We start from the raw sequence: 16,228 nt of genomic DNA on the forward strand, positions 1-16,228 counted from the left end.
GTTGCCGATTCCCAAAAAAGTTAATTCTGTCCAATGTCCTGTGAGAATCATGCCTAGGTATAGGAGCCACACAAGTAGCCAGATCTGTCGGTGAAACCCTCAACTGCAGAGTATGAGTAGGAATGTGGCAGTGAACTAAACCCTACTGTTAGATATGAATGGCGGATCTGATTGGCGGATCTGATAGATCTGAATGGCAGATCTGAGAGATCTAAATGGCGGAACTGATTGTTGCAGTTGCGACAGAACCCAACCTGCTAGATCTTATCTGGCAAAGACGATGCGTGATCTAGAGAGAGACAAGGGAGCTATGGTCTCAATGAGTGTTAGGTGCTACAGATCGCAATATACATAAGGGTCTGACAGTAGTACTTGGCCCAATCTTTTAGGGCACTAACCAAGGAGGATCAACCATACTCTTAGTTGTACAACCCGACTACCCTATCGTCCGCATGAGTAATTTCCCCGAGTGTTGTTCTCGGTGTACTGCAGTAGCAAGACGACCGACGGTTTATCTATGGTGAGGTTTCAAGAGAGCCTAGGGGGCTTCCGATATACCTAGAGGGTACTTGGAAGACAGTCTGTGCACGGTTCTGTCTAATGCACTACTACTTGAAGGGGTACCCACAGGGGTTACAAGGGAGTTGAACAAGCATGACAACCTCTTGTATTTCCTGCGCTCATGCCTCCCCAAATCCACAGGTTTATGCGCTCAACGACAGATCCCGTGGTTTAAAGACGTTGAAACACGTCACTAGCCAAAAAAATTCTGCTAAAAATGGAGATCCCACCATTCCTAGAAAATGCTCTGATACCACTTATTATGCTATTGACCTGTGGGAAGATACCAGAATACCAAGTATGAGAAGAAATATACCCAGAACATAGAACAATAAGAAATAACAACATGTATTTTATTATTCAAAAAGGAAAGCAATTTTCACTTGCCTCTTCGAGGGGGCAACCTCCAATAGAGCTCGGCTCAATTACAAAATAAGACACGACGCTCCTCAAGGGGAGTCTTTATCCTTTATATAGGATTCATGCATGCAATACCATGGGTCAGTACGATGGTTCTTATTAATACCATCTATCTAATACCATGGCCCATTTGCAACTAACTGTGGTCCCTTCTTTAAATGCGGGTCAACCACTTACAATTATTAATATGGGATTTATTGACTCTTTAACTAACTATAACTATGAATCGACCCTATTACATAAATAAGGGGGTTAGGGTTGGACCCTAACAATAAGGAATATATTTTTCAGGCAGTGTGGAACACAAGTGAAATGGGTTCCCTCGAAGCGTGTAGACGAACAACGTGCGGGTCATGTATTCTTCAAAGATTCCATGTCTTTTGCATGAGCCTACAACACTGACCGCATGCCCAACCAAGGCTACATAGCCTCCACCATCATATGTTTTATGTGACAAGTTATCCAAGATCTATTTGGAGATTTTGAAGTCATTTCCATAAGACATAGACTCTGGAAGAGAAACTATGTAGTTAGTCATAATAGATATGCAAAGATTCAAAACATGTTGTGAGGACTCAGCTTGTCATTTGGCCCTTATAGCACGAAAAAGTTGACAGTGTTGGACCAGCCAACATGTCAGGGGATCTCCCCTATAAGATGTCCCAACTAGACCTCAAACAGTTTGGTGTAGGAGCCCCAACAGTGGGTCATACGATATGGCCTTGACTGCGATGGTGCGCAGAGGCAAGTAAGATGTCCCTGTTGGTAGAAAGGGTGTGACATATGCAATTAGTTAAGGAAGGTGCATGAGAATTTCTAACACACGGGGGCTGAAGTTAGTGCGGCCCTTGGAAACCTATGAAAGCACGAAGTTAAGAAGGGAACACATGAGCGAAGATGCATCACAAACTGGAAAGCAAGTGAGCTAGCAATCCAAAGTGATGGTTAAACCAACAACACATTTCAGTAAGATTCATACATACTTATATAGGAAAGCCATACATGCATAAGTAAGAAAACAGATACATATATTATTAGAGTAGACAAATTAGATGAACTACAATAACAACATATTCATGAAATGTGTTGGCTCTATTATATTAAGAAGTGAAAGTTCCAGTCATACAGTACAACCATGACCAACCACTAATTATGACTGAGGAACGTTATAGTCACTTCCGCATGCTCCTCCAAAGAGATATGTTAGCTCTGTACAGTGGAGAAGCCAAGGATCGTTACAACACTGTCCAATATTTCTCTAAGATACTCCTATTGGAAGCTTTGCTGACCAAAAGCCTATACAATGAGTTATGAGGGATTATATATAGCAAAGGGTGGGGTGGCCCTTGACATTCCCCTTTGTGATTGTTCACCTACCCTCATGACTCTTCAACTACTCTATGTTTGTTACATTCAACTATCGACACTTGAACTTCCACTTGATAATATGTTACATAAAATTTGCACATGTACCCATGTGAGACAAAGTAGGCTTGAGGAAGCCATGCAAGACATCACTAACACTCAGACCATTGTGGTAAAACCAACTCTTCGACATCCTTGTGATGATCGACGGTGGCGAACTGATGCCAAGCTTGGTCGTCCATGATGGTGTCCGTGTGCTCAATGGTGCCATCCTGCTGAAAGCGAACTCTTGCCTCCATTGCATCCGGGTACAATGATATGGCCCCTCAGTCGAACTCATTTGATAGCATATGCATCATTGTCTTGAGTGTGGTTGGACCAGAAACATATTGATGCATAGTGTCTGTGGTGATCTCCAAGTGTGTGTTGGTGACCATGCACATCAACTTGTCGAAGTACATGTTCAACTCCAGTCAGACTTTCTTCTTGTCTTCGCCTCAATGAGTATGCCAAATGGTTGGGATCGCATGCCTGCGCACAATGACATGCATGATGCTGAATTCCCTTGCATGCAATCAACAACACTTCTCACATTGTCTGCTCCATGACAGTTGATGGGATGGATCTATAACTTGTACGGACACAGTTTCATCTGTTTCTGCATGTTGCACCCCCTGGTATACCTATTCATGATGTAGCTAATTCTCTCGTATGTGTAGCTCATGTTCGTCCATGAGTTGTTGCTTCAGCACATGCAACTCCTTCTTTTTTTCTCTCTCTGCCTTCGCGTGATCTACGTGTCATGCCATCACCTCATAGCCTCAATCTCAAAAGCTTATTTCGTCATGAGTGGATCTTCTTTTAACTTGTAGCATTGCTCCGCCTCTATGCTGTCAACAACCTTACTCTTGCATTCGTCATGTGTAGGTGTGCTGCCTTTTGTTGCTGCTGATGGTGCTACTCGCTGTGATGTTGTTTCCATTCATTTTGATATCCTTGCCCATGAACAACTTGATGTCTTCTTGGATAGGCAAGTCCATAAACACTTGATCAACTACATCACCAGTTGCGCTCTTAGAGGTGTCTTTGACTATGCTCTCCTAGAATCCATTATACCTGTGCTCCTAGGAGGTGGATGACACATGTGATAACTGGAGGCATAAAAACACTCATGGCAAGAAATATGTCAGTTGAAAACCAAAATAAACTAGAGGACTGACATGCAACATACCTGTGTGATTGGTCGTGAAGGTTGCGCAATTTCTGCCAGGAGGTCGAGAGATTAACTGCCAAAACCATGCAAGGCATAGTCATGGTTATCCAACCTGGCCTTCTGAGGACTAAAACTGCGCAATGTGCAATTTCAGTTAGCAGTGACATGCAACCAGCAAACTGCATTGTGCAATTTTTGGGGCCAACAAGACACTGCCTCCAAGACTTGCGTAATGCAAGCTTGGAGGTTAGTGCTAAGATAGACTTGTACAATCTATGGAGGGAAAGTAGAGCCTTTGCTTCCAGAAATGTGCAGTGCTAGCCGGGCAAGGCACGGTCTGGGCCAAGGCAGCCCATACCAGCCAATAGGCGACTGAAAACATGAGAAATCTGAATGCATTATGAGATGAGTGCAAACAAGAGTGAATGACTATTCATGCAAACATTAAGTGAAGGATTCAGAAAATGGGATGCATGCATGTGTCTGAAGTCGGTCACCACGACAATGACCGTTGGTGCAAAAATAATGTCATGCATGCGACAACAGTGATATGCAAATGAAAAACTAAAATGATGCTTGTACAAGCTAACATGCATGCAAACGACGGCAAGCTTTCACAGAAATCAAGAAGACAACACTCACACAAGTCGAAACACAAAAAGCGACAAAAACACAATGCAAGATATGCGAAGCGAGCTTACCCTGAAATAGTTGAGCTGAATGTGCCGACAACTCCTAGATCTGATGTGGGATGTCATAGTTGTAATATCGATGCAAGAAATGGGCTCTACAGCATCCGGAAAATGAGTTTTGATAAAATCGAGGTTATGACGTGCATGCCACAAATATAGGAAAAACAACACTTGGTGGGAGGTTTCTAAAGTGATCCATGCATGTAACCTCCAACTGCTAAAAATAGATCCCTAAATCTAGGGATTCCTTTGCATGATGCCTTGGGAAAATCAGTCCATGTATGCAAATCAGTTTTGCTCAGTCCCGGAGGGAACTGGTCAACTTGAAGGCACATGCATCAGTCTGCGATCCTGGGAGATGGATTTGTGTAGTTTCTAGGCAGAGAGAAGATGGTTGTCCCAGAGGGATTGTGTAATTTATGGGAGGAACAAGTGACTGTCTCCCATGAGTGCGTAATTTATGGGTTGAGCAACTTTCTTGGGTCAGATTGCACAATTTTCTCAAGGAAGCCTGTCTGACTACATTGCGTAATCTCTGAACCAAGCAAGCTGCTAGTTGATTTGTGCAATTTTTGCTAGTTGTTGGGCTGGTTGTTCCAGATGCATTGTGCGATTTCTGGGAGCAGCGGGTGACTGTTGCCCAGAATTGGACAATCTCTAGGCTGAGCAATTATCTTGGGATGAATTGAGCAATTTTTTAGAGGAATACTATGAGGAAGAAATGTGCAATTTTGGAGCCCAGCTGGGTGTTTCGCTGGGTTTGCGCAAGTTTTTGGAGGGAAGGTTGGTTCCCCTCCAGAATTGCACAATTCCCAGAGGGAGCTGATAAACTAGCAACTGACACGAAATCTGGAAATCAACTTGTGAAGGAGGTGGAACAAACTTGCATGCACAGTCTGACAAGACTATGAAACAACTAAAATTGATGTGCTTGACAATGCAAGACATGCTTCTGAGGATGGTCGTTATGGAGGCTCCAAAACGAAGCTAAGGCAAAAAATTTTAGGGTGGTTGTAGCTGCTACAACAAGATGTGAAAATAATTCATCTTCATGAGAGATATGCTTTTTTCTTCATATTCACCCTACAAAGGGTTGTGAATCAGATGGAGCTTTCATGCAATCTTGATCTTTGATCTTCTGTTGCAATCTAGTGTTCCTTGGTCTTCTCGCCTGATGATCATCTTATCTCTTTAGCATCGGATCATTCGATGGCAAGGTTGAGGTCAAAAAAGCATTATATCACTCACTTTTCATGACTTGGATAGAAGAAGAAAGACTACTGAAGCTACAATGAACCTCTGCTCATGCACAAAACTTTTCATACAATTATCACTATGATGAAGGTACACTTACATCAAGTCTTTTGTGGCATGCTTGATTTGGACATTTGAACTATGGCAACCTTTGTTTGGTGAAGAAAAATGGTGTTACTAGTTTGCCTACCATTCCTAGGAAACTTAAGCAATGTGAGGCTTGTATCTTGGCAAAGTAATGTGATTATTTATGAGGCCCAATTCTTGTTTCTTCTGCAAATGGTAGTAAATATATGATGACATTTATTGATGACTACAACATAATGTGTTGGATTTATTTATTGAAGAAAAAATATGAAGCTTTTGAAACATACAAGAACATTCATATATGGATTGAAAATGATGCACAATCTCATATTGTCTGTATTCGTACAAATAATGGAAAAGAATATACTTCAAATGAATTTGAAAACTATCTTTTCCAGCATGGGATCAAACATCAAACTGCTATGCCTTATAATCCCCAACATAACGAAGTAGTTGAAAGAATGAACAAGATAGTCTTAAATATGGTACGTTCGATGATGTTCTTCAAGAATGTTAAGCTGATGTTTTGGGATGGTGTGGCTATATGTGTTGTTTAAATAAAGAATAAGTGTCCATCTCATGATATAAACAACAATACTCCCTATGAAATATGGTATTGGCACATTTCTTCGGTGAGGCATCTTAGGGTTTTTGGTTCCACCTGTTATGCCTTGATACCTAAGGAACAAAGAAACAAACTCAAAACAAGCAGTCGAAAATGTATCTTCTTGGGGTACTCAAATACCTCCAAATCATATTGTCTCTATAACAAAGTTAATAATAAGTTTATAATATCTAGAGATGTGATCTTTCTTGAACCTTCCAAGACTGTCAATGTTGTTGAGCGATAGTTTGATCACTTAGATAAATTTGGACATGAAAAATCTTTTCAATAGTTTGATAATGAGATTCCACATCTTGAAGTAGGGATCCCTATACTGGATCAATCTATGGAATCTCCTTCTAAAGTACTCTCTCCCCCACATGAAGTTCCATCCACTTATCAAGATGACACTTTGAGTGATGTGATTGACATAATTGGGAGGCTAAATTTGGATTCATCCCCATCACAATCAACTAAGTAGCCCAGGTCATCTCAGAAAGGTCCTCCAAAGTGGATGACAAAAACCCTTGAAAGTGTTTATCCTAATGAGGTTGGAAGGACAAGAACAAGGAGTTCTGTTAGAAAAAATGGATGTGATGTAGACAATCCTGATTCACCTATTGATATGATGCCTCATATGATTGTGAACTAAATTTGTCTATAGATTTTGAACCAACTTCCTTCAAAGAAGTCTCTTCTCATGATGAATGGAAATAAGAGATGCAAAAAGAATATGATGCTTTGATAAATAATGACATCTAGAATTTGGTTAATCCTCCATTTCGTACCAAAAAAATTGGTTGCAAGTGGTTTTTCGAGAATAAGTATAAAGTAGGTGGCTTACTTGACAAGCACAAAGCCAGGCTTATGGAAAAAGGTTTTGCACAGAAGGAAGGGGTTGATTATGAGGAGATTGTTTCTCCCATACTAAAATGGTCTACCATTGGGACACTCTTTTCCTTAGCGGCTCAGGACAGTTGGAAAGTCCATCAAATAGATGTAAAGACTATTTTCTTGAATGGAGATATGAAAGATAATGTTTTTATATCCCAACTAGAAGGATTTGTTATGAAGGGTCGAGAACACAAAGTATGCAGGCTTGTAAAATCCTTGTATGGCCTCAAGTAAGCATCGTGAGCCTGGTATGAGAAGTTAACTGAGCATCTTCTGAAATCCGATTTCAAACATTATGCTCTTGATGATGTCACTTTGTTTGTCAAGAAAGTTGGAAAAATAGTTGTATACCTTGCGGTGTATGTAGATGATCTTCTAATGACACAAAACAATGAGAACTACATTGCATCCATAAATAAAGAACTGATGAAAGAATTTGAAATAACAAATTTGGGCTATGTTCACTACTATCTTGGTATTGAAGTAACCCAATGTCCAAAGTTTATATTTCTCTCTTAGAAGAAGTAAATAGTAGATTTTTTGAATAGGTTCAATGTCATGGATGAGTGTAATCCGTTGACTACTCCAATGGAATAGAATTTATATCTCACCATCCACCAAAGGAAAAGAATTGGTGGATGCAACAAAGTATAGACAACTTGTAGGAAGTCTGAACTACCTAACTAATACTAGGCTAGACATTAATTTACTATTGAAATCCTCTGTAGGTTTATGAAAAAACCTTGTGAGGGTCATTGCTTTACTACAAAAATATTTCTAAAGTAGTTGAAGGGAACTCAAGACCTTAGACTCAAGTATACATAGCTAGGTGACTTCAGCTTGATTGGATACTCTAATTCAGATTTTGATGGAGATAATGAAACTAGAGTTTCTACTTCACATTTATTATGAGTATTGGATCAGGAGTTGTCTCATGGAGGTCATGCAAACAATCAGTTCCAACAGATTCCACAACTGAGGCAGAATATGTGGTAGCAGTTGAAGTAAAGAAGGAAATTGTGCGGCTCAGTAAAATTCTAGGAGATTTGTAGGAAAAACAAGTGCATTCAACTTCTCTCTTGATTGACAAGATTTATGTAATAAAGTTGGCCAAGAACCCAAAATTCCATGATCGAATGAAGCAAATCAATTCAAAATACAATTTGATTCAAGATCACGTTGAGGCCAAAATAATCCACCTACGACATTGTTCCACAAGAGCAGATTGCAGACATCTTCATCAAAGAGCTCAGAATGGGTAAGTTTTAAAGATTCAGAATGAGTTCTTGGATTCACCAACATCCCTTTAGATTGGGGGGGTGGGTGGGGTGGGGTGGGGGAATTTTGACACCTAACCTTTGGGATTAGGAAAACCTATGTAAATATTGTGAATAGAAAAATAAAGGAAGTTGGAAGATGAAGAGACATTAGGAGATGAAACCAAATAGTCTCTCGTTCCTTGTATATATCCATGATATATCTTAACGCAAAAAAAACAATTTAATTCATGGAGTTACTCCTCATAGACAAGTTTTGCAAGAGGTTGAGTCATCATTTGACTAAGGAAATGCAATTTAAAGAAGCAATTTTGCAATATGGAGTCCTCAATGCAATTTCTTTGTGAAGAAGCAAGACCTCTTTAAGTAGAGAACAATAGATTATTGGATAAATATCAAACTCCTAAACAAGATTATGATGCCTTTTCACAATAACTGATTAGAAAAGATGAGTTCATTCAATACTTGCAAGAGTGCAAGTAGCACCTTTACTTGGAAGTCATTTCCTTCAAAATGATGAGAAGTACAATATTATTATTGACTTATCATGGTCACTTGCTAATGTTGATAATGGTGCCTTTTGTTTCACATAGCTTTGAAAAATACACCATTGGTATTGGATCTCTATTTTCTAAGAAAAATGAAACATACTGGAGGAGGACCTAGAAAGAGTGGACAAGGCATCATTGTTCCTATTAACTCAATAGTGTGGACATCAAGATCATGACTTGGATTTAATCTTGTTGTTTCCTCATTACTATATCTAGCTCTCTTGAGACAAGAGAGGTGTCGTTTGTTGTCAAAAGGAATTCAGACTAAGGTATTGGAAGAACATGCTCCTAGTAATTATGATAAAAAAATTGATGACAAGGCTACTAATGTTAGTCCTGGTGAAAGTATTGTTGTACCCAACTTTGAGTCTGTAGAATTAAAATATGAGCCATATCAACATCCTCATTAGAGGAAATGACTCAAGCATCAACATTCTTTGTAACATAGTAGCCCTACATTTAGAACATTGTATAATGGATGAGGAAGGATGAATTGTGGACCAATGTTGACCATCATTATTTCGTGTGGTTGGATCAGTGGATGGTCATGACATCATTTGAATAATGTTTACAAAATTCATGTAAATTTCATGGCTTGACATTATTCAAGGAAACCATTGATATCAACATGCAAAACCATTAGCAAGTTTAGGCATGTCACCTTTATTCTCTTTTAAATGTTATGAAAAAACTCAAGATCGTGTACTCTTTACATTGAGAAAGAAAGAAAAACACACTGAATGCTTTGCTAATATAACCCTTCGAAAATCATATGAAATCAATAAATTTTTCAAAATGCAATAATTTAGCTATATATATTTCAGATTTGAATGCATCTCATGATTGTGTGCTATGTACGACATGTATTTGTCTCCATGAGTTATGAATTTCTCTTCTTCTTTAGTTCATATTGTTTTCCAATTACCATTTATTTCTCAATATATTTACAACGCATAGATAAATTTAAGAGAGAGGTAAAATATGGAGGAAATGAGCAACTCTCAGGTGAGTCGAGCTCAACCTTAAGAGTGCCTGCACAGAACTTCATATCATTCACCAAATAATTTGTACATAAATAAGATTAGAAATATGTTGAGGAAATTGAAAAAATTCCTCAAAATAGGATCTAATCTACCTAATCACAACCAATAGCTAATAATAAAATAATCTTGAAGGGTGCAAGCTTGATAGGAGCTAATAATAAAATAATCTTGAAGGGTGCAAGCTTGGTAGTTGATAACACTTTAGAGGGTGCAAGCTTGATAGGAGCATTTTTCCATCTTTCAGGGTCCAACATTTAAGCACCAAATTCTTTGTGCCCATAGATAATTTTATTTGCTTCCATTTACTCCTTGTGAATCACCTCACTAGGGCTCATTCCCATGATTGTTGAGGATGTGCAATATGAACTGCTTTGTCCTCCATAGGTTACTTTGGAGCTTTGAGATGATGATTGCCTTAAATAAGAATTGTTAGCTTGCTTGAACACATCTTGGTTTCGTTTCTGCTTCTGTTGTGTTTTGATTCCTATATTGCCTTGGTCATCATCTATATTTTTAATAGTAGGTTCCTTAGACCTTTCCTCAGGATTAACTGGTAGCTCTTCAATCACAACATCCTATGGAGTAGACTGCAACTCATGGTACTTATGGCCATCAATAAAATTGTTTTGTTTACCATAGAATTCTTCCGGCTACAAAATGCCACCGAAATAAAAAAAAGTTTCCAAATGACATCATGAAAAAATGATCATCAAAAGGGTCATAGTCAAAAAAGTCTAAAAATATAGACATGTTGTTTTTGCACCACTTTACCTTTGCCACATAACAAAATCTGCAACAAACAAGGCACTTTGGAGGTCTAACTAGACTCCCACACCAAGCTCTGATACCAAGATAAATTTAAGAGAGACACAAAATATAGAGGAAATGATCAACTAAGAGTGCACATGACTTCATATCATTCATCAAATAATTTGTACATAAATAAGATTAGAAATTCGTCGAGGAAATTAAACAAATTCCTCAAAAATAAGATCTAATCTAACTAATCACAACCAATAATTAATAATAAAATAATCTGGAAAATTCTCCATTATTCCCAATCACATTTTTATAGTATATTCTATTAAATTTAAAAAACTTGCTTATTTCACTCCCACTACCACTACCACTACCACTACCACTACCATATGATGAAGATGTTACAAGAATTCGACCCAAAAAAAACACACATTTAATTTGTACAACTATATTTATCTCTACTTTTTAATATTTTTCTAGTAAACCATACTATTATGCAGACCACTTTTTTTATCACTTGGAACCTTGTTATCTTGTTGTTTAAACAAGGATATGCAATAATAGCTGATTAATACATAAACCCGACGAGAAGCAAAGTGAAACCCAAATTGTCAGGCTTCAATACAGGAAATACATAAATATGTTTGAAATATGATCGTTATATGTCCACAGAGCGGCTATTATTGTTTTATGCTTCAAACATGCTTACTGTTTTTAACACTCCATACTGCATGAATCAAATCCTATTATAATGCGATTAATCATCCATTCCTTCAAACTTATTTGCCTGTTTTTAATAGTCCATAATGCATGAATCAAATCCTACTATAATGCGATTTATCATCCATTCGTTCTTGAAGATGATGTAGACGGATCGGAAAGCCTTTAGTCAAGTGAGAAACAGGAAAGTAGGAGATCTTATCATCCTCCAGTGCCTCCCATCTGCAAACATTAGGTACACGTAAAACACAATTTTAGCGCAGTCAACGAATATGACACTGTGTACATACAGAGCGTAAATAAGTTCATAAACCATGTTGCCACACTATTTTGTATGGTTTTCTTTTCTTTTCTTTTCTCCCGGAGGATGATATTAATTAGGACCGATGCTTCAAGTAAAATTGATGTCTAATTTCTTTTACCTGAATTTGGTGACGAAGTTATGAAGAAAGAGGGCCAGCTCAAGTTTTGCCAGATGCATTCCTGGACAGAGCCTGGCCCCCCCTCCAAAAGGTATAAAAGAGGGGTTCTTTGAGAGCTCCTGCAATATAAAGTCCCAAAGATTACTAACAGAATTAGACAGAGAGATTGGTAAGAGATTTGGATTTCCACAGAACATGAAGTGAGCGATTTCATGCTAATTATTACATTATTTTCGAGCTGCCGTTGCCAACGCCATGGGTCAAATGTGAGCGCAGAAGAATGGTACTTTTCGTCCAGATGCATGCTGTTCAGAAGTACCATGACTGTCCACCCTCTTGGAATCACAAAGCCTCCTGAGAACACAAGTTTGTCACAATCTGAATGCCGAGGTAAATCGCGTGGCAGTATTGTAAAAATTAAAAGAAATGCTGGAATTGGAAGTATCAGTTGAGATTTTATACATTTCAAACCTTACAGAAAAATTATATATATAAAATTGTAAGCCTTACTATATATGTATATAATTGTAACTTTGAATACAAGCATAAATCTCAAACAAGAAGAGTAAAAACATATTATTAAATGCCTTTAATTTTAATGTCTTCTTTTGCTTCTCTGAAAAGCGCTGAAGCGACGTTGGCGAGACGAAGTGTTTCATATATGACCTGGGAATTGAACAAATACATACACGATCAATCATCTCGACACTATATAATTATTTTTTATCAAGTTTAGAGTAACTACTAAATTTCAGAATTTAGGCTTCTGTGATAGGTAAAGTAGCTTCAATATTTATGATATTAGATTTAAGATTTCCATTTTTCTTTTAGAATTTCCAAATTTAAAACTTGCTATTACCGTTCATTATCAAGAAAGAGAATGAACTGCACTACCAAATTCTAAAGGGCAAATCCTAAATCTAATGTGATAGTTTACATCCAACAACACAAATAGGTTAAAGCTATTATAGAATTTTAAATGATCTACAATTCATTTATGTATATAAACATATGTTACAAAATTTGTAATTAAGAAAATAAAATAATGCTATGAGCCTATCACCGCCCAATCAGACAGACATGGCCATGTCCATCTGATTGCCCGATAACAGAAATCGTTTGGTTGGTCAACAAAGCAGTAATTAATTAATTAATTACATACACATTCGGTGAATTTCATTGACTGGTAGTCATCCCAAGTGAGCTTTTGGTTTCTCGGACTCCCCTTTCTCTTTAACAGAGCGCCGTGCTCCTCCTGTGTGGTGCATATTCCATCATCAGTGTAGTCCAGTGTTAATGTATCAATACCAACATATGAAATGCTTTTATTTAGAATAAAGATTTGCAGCATGTACCTACACACTGAGTACACACCTTCAGTTCGCGAAGTGCCTGGGGACAGTCCGTGAGAAATTTGATAGAAAATACCATCACTGAGGCTGAGGTCTCGTGACCAGCGAAGAGCAGGAATAGTACCAAATCTGCTATTACTTCTTCTGAATGCAAGTCTTCTTTCAAGAGTTCTCCTAAGAAATCATTATGGACAGCTTCATCTGGATGCTGCCTTCTGTGCTTTATACCATCATTAATCTTTTTTATCAGAAACTCTCTGGCCTGCAGCGATGCTAGTCATTACTCATCCCGTAAGAACCTATCAAATTAGTAATCAGTAAAATAAAGGAGAAAAGCATTGCGGCTTTTGCGCACCTTAATTCCTCTGGCGTACGTGGTACCCGGGATTCTAATGGGAACGGCTAGGAAAGCTTTAGAAAAAACGGCGAATGCCTTACCGATCTCTGCCGTCTCCTTGGACGGAGATAAGTCCAGCAATTGTTTTGCCATCAAATTCAGAACAAGCTGTAACAGATACCACATGTGATCAGACAAATCCACCAACCTAAACGGAAAACACTTAGTTCACCACCATACATATCACATGTGATCAGACAAATCGACCAATCTAAACGGAAAACAGTTAGTTCACCACCATTCTGATGATACCAGTATTAAAAGGCAGGTTTCGTAGTTCAATTTTGTCTGATTTCGATAAATGTTTAATAAAATCCATAAAGAATGCTTAAACAGTGCATAGCTTCTCTAAAAGTTAATGAATTGAATTGAAGAATTTTAATGGGGGCGAATGACACCAAAATAGTATGAGGGGAGGGGTTAGATATTTAATTAACAAAACATTATACAATCAAGTTTTTCTCTATAATAGTTTTTTTTTTTTATAAATAATGTTCAAAAAAATTTAGTTTTTTTAAACTTTTTTGTTCACAAACAGCGAATAGATTATGTACTTGTAGTCTTCTAATTGATTACAAATGTCTTTATAAGCAAGACACTCCATGATAAAGTGCTATTAACTTGTTGCGCTCACTTTTAATGGTGGTGTTGATCCAATGCTTCCGTGTGTTTTGTGGATCCGTTAACTCTAGCAATGTGTCTGTTTACTAACACGTGCGGGTTTGGTGTAACGGCACTCCAACAAGTGGTATCAGAGCCAAAGGTCTTGAGTTCGAAACACACCTGGCTCGCATTGAGCTCGCGTTGAGGGGGGAGATTGTTGCACTCCCCGTTAATGGCGGTGTTGATCCAACGCTCTCTTGTGTTTTGTGGAACCGTTAACTCTAGCAATGTGTCTGTTTACTAACACACCTGAGGGTTTTGGTCTAATGACAATGGTGACTTCAACATAAGTTTCAACTGCTCCTTCCTTACACAAAACACAAGTCCTTTCTTCCCATTCTTTCTTGGGAACAACCCAACTGACTACAAATGTCTTTATAGGCAAGACACTAGGCTATAAAATTTCATTATGTTTCAACTGCTCCTTCCTCACAAAAAGCCCAAGTTCTTCTTACTCTTTATTGGGAACTCTCCATGATAAAGTGCCATTAAGTTTAAACAACTCTTTAAACATTAAAAAAACACAAGTTCTTTTTTGTCGCTCTTCATTGGAAACTACTCAACTAATTGTTTAGTATATAAGATGATGCGATCCTATCCTTAATTTTACTATTAATTGTGTTATTAAGATATTAACCTTTCCCTTGAGTCACTCAAATAGGTCTTTAAAGAATTTTTAATTAATGCATAGCTTTTCTGAAATATAAAGATTTTTGGAATGGTTTTCTTGATGGTGCTTACCTGATGGCACTCCTCGTGAAGATGGATATCCCTCTTGGCTTGCCACTGGGCGAAGGTGGCGTGCATAAGGTTCTGTATGTCCTCCAAGAAGTGCACACGCAGCTTCTCGAACCCCAGGAAATTTACGGCCGTTCCGTGGAGCTTCTTCTGGAGATCTCCGTGCACCGAAAGCAAACCGAATTTGCCGATGAGATTTCGAAAAGGTCTCGGATAATTGGATTGAAACAGCCTGCCTTCATTTTGCAGAATATGTTTGTTGAATATTGGATCCACAGACACAATCATTCGAGATCTTCCGAACAAATTTGATCTGAATATCTCGCCATACCTGCGTAATTCGCCTTCACATATATAATTCACATCTTGTATTTGATATTTGATAAAATACGCGTCAATGTTAAAATTAAGACAGTACCTCAGCTCTAGATGTTGAACGTTAAAATTAACACAGTACCTTAGCTCTCGATCTTTAATGTATCGGCGTGGTTGTGAACCCGAATTAATCGCTCGCATGAAGCCCAAGGATTCTCCGATCAATGGCCAACCTCTGGAACCGGGAGGCAAATTGTAGCCTCGACTGTCCACTATTCTGTAGAGCTGAAGCAGTATCATCGCCAGAACGAAACAGACGAAGCCCACCAGCCATGAATACGTAACATTAGTTTCCGCCATGATCCCCAATTCAATGTTTTCCTCGGAGCGCAACTATCCCCAATCTCTTACTAATTTGAATGCTTATCAATCAATCTATGCTACGCTTAAATTGGTCTCGACTGCCCCCTACGATTCCAAATTTTTTGTCCACTTCCGATGCCCCGCTACTTCCATTGGATTCTCTTTTTTGTTGTGTGCGCCGGATAATTCATAACCAGTACACATTACCTCGTGATCTTGATGCCACTTTGACTAAGTACATGTTGATACCAGTTTGATTGAGTACATGTTAAATGGGGTTAGTTGTTGATATTAATTTCTCTGTTGGTGAGGTGAGGAACTTGACAGAAGAAATGTCACAACAACTTATCTTTAAAACATGGGAAGAAAGAGAAGTGAGAGACCAAAGAACTTGACAGAAAAATGTCACAACAAAATCCGGGAAGAAAGAGAAGTGAGTCACTTTGAGTCCTGAGTTTTTGTTTTGTTTTTTTTGGTTGGAAAAAGTGTGAAAACCTTGCGAAATTGTGAAAAAATTGGAACTGACTTACCTCGTGAG

At 38.2% G+C, this 16,228-nt stretch overlaps 1 protein-coding gene across 1 annotated transcript; it reads right to left on the minus strand.

The window, feature by feature from the left end:
• Positions 1-11,307: 11,307 nt before the first annotated feature.
• On the minus strand, positions 11,308-15,755 carry LOC149229632 (cytochrome P450 720B2-like). The gene is made up of 9 exons (XM_089375878.1): positions 15,470-15,755; positions 15,016-15,343; positions 13,570-13,719; positions 13,237-13,476; positions 13,025-13,117; positions 12,450-12,528; positions 12,089-12,216; positions 11,863-11,981; positions 11,308-11,662 (listed from the first exon to the last, which is right to left on the minus strand). The coding sequence occupies exons 1-9, from the start codon at positions 15,685-15,687 to the stop codon at positions 11,536-11,538; spliced, it is 1,482 nt and encodes a 493-aa protein (XP_089232004.1). The 5' UTR covers positions 15,688-15,755; the 3' UTR covers positions 11,308-11,535.
• Positions 15,756-16,228: the final 473 nt, after the last annotated feature.

This window comes from Pinus tabuliformis, chromosome J, assembly GCF_031772625.1.
Source record: "Pinus tabuliformis cultivar Carrire ecotype Pingquan chromosome J, CPIR1, whole genome shotgun sequence".
In the NCBI taxonomy this organism is placed as follows: Eukaryota; Viridiplantae; Streptophyta; class Pinopsida; order Pinales; family Pinaceae; genus Pinus; species Pinus tabuliformis.

Coding starts and splice junctions, on each gene's coding strand:
- LOC149229632 (XM_089375878.1), bottom strand. CDS start 15,687: ATGGCGGAAACTAATGTTACGTATTCATGGCTGGTGGGCTTCGTCTGT. Junction 12,217..12,449: donor AGAAGACATTAAAATTAAAG/GCATTTAATAAT, acceptor TTGTGTTCTCAG/GAGGCTTTGTGATTCCAAGA. Junction 11,982..12,088: donor AACGGCAGCTCGAAAATAAT/GTAATAATTAGC, acceptor TTTATATTGCAG/GAGCTCTCAAAGAACCCCTC.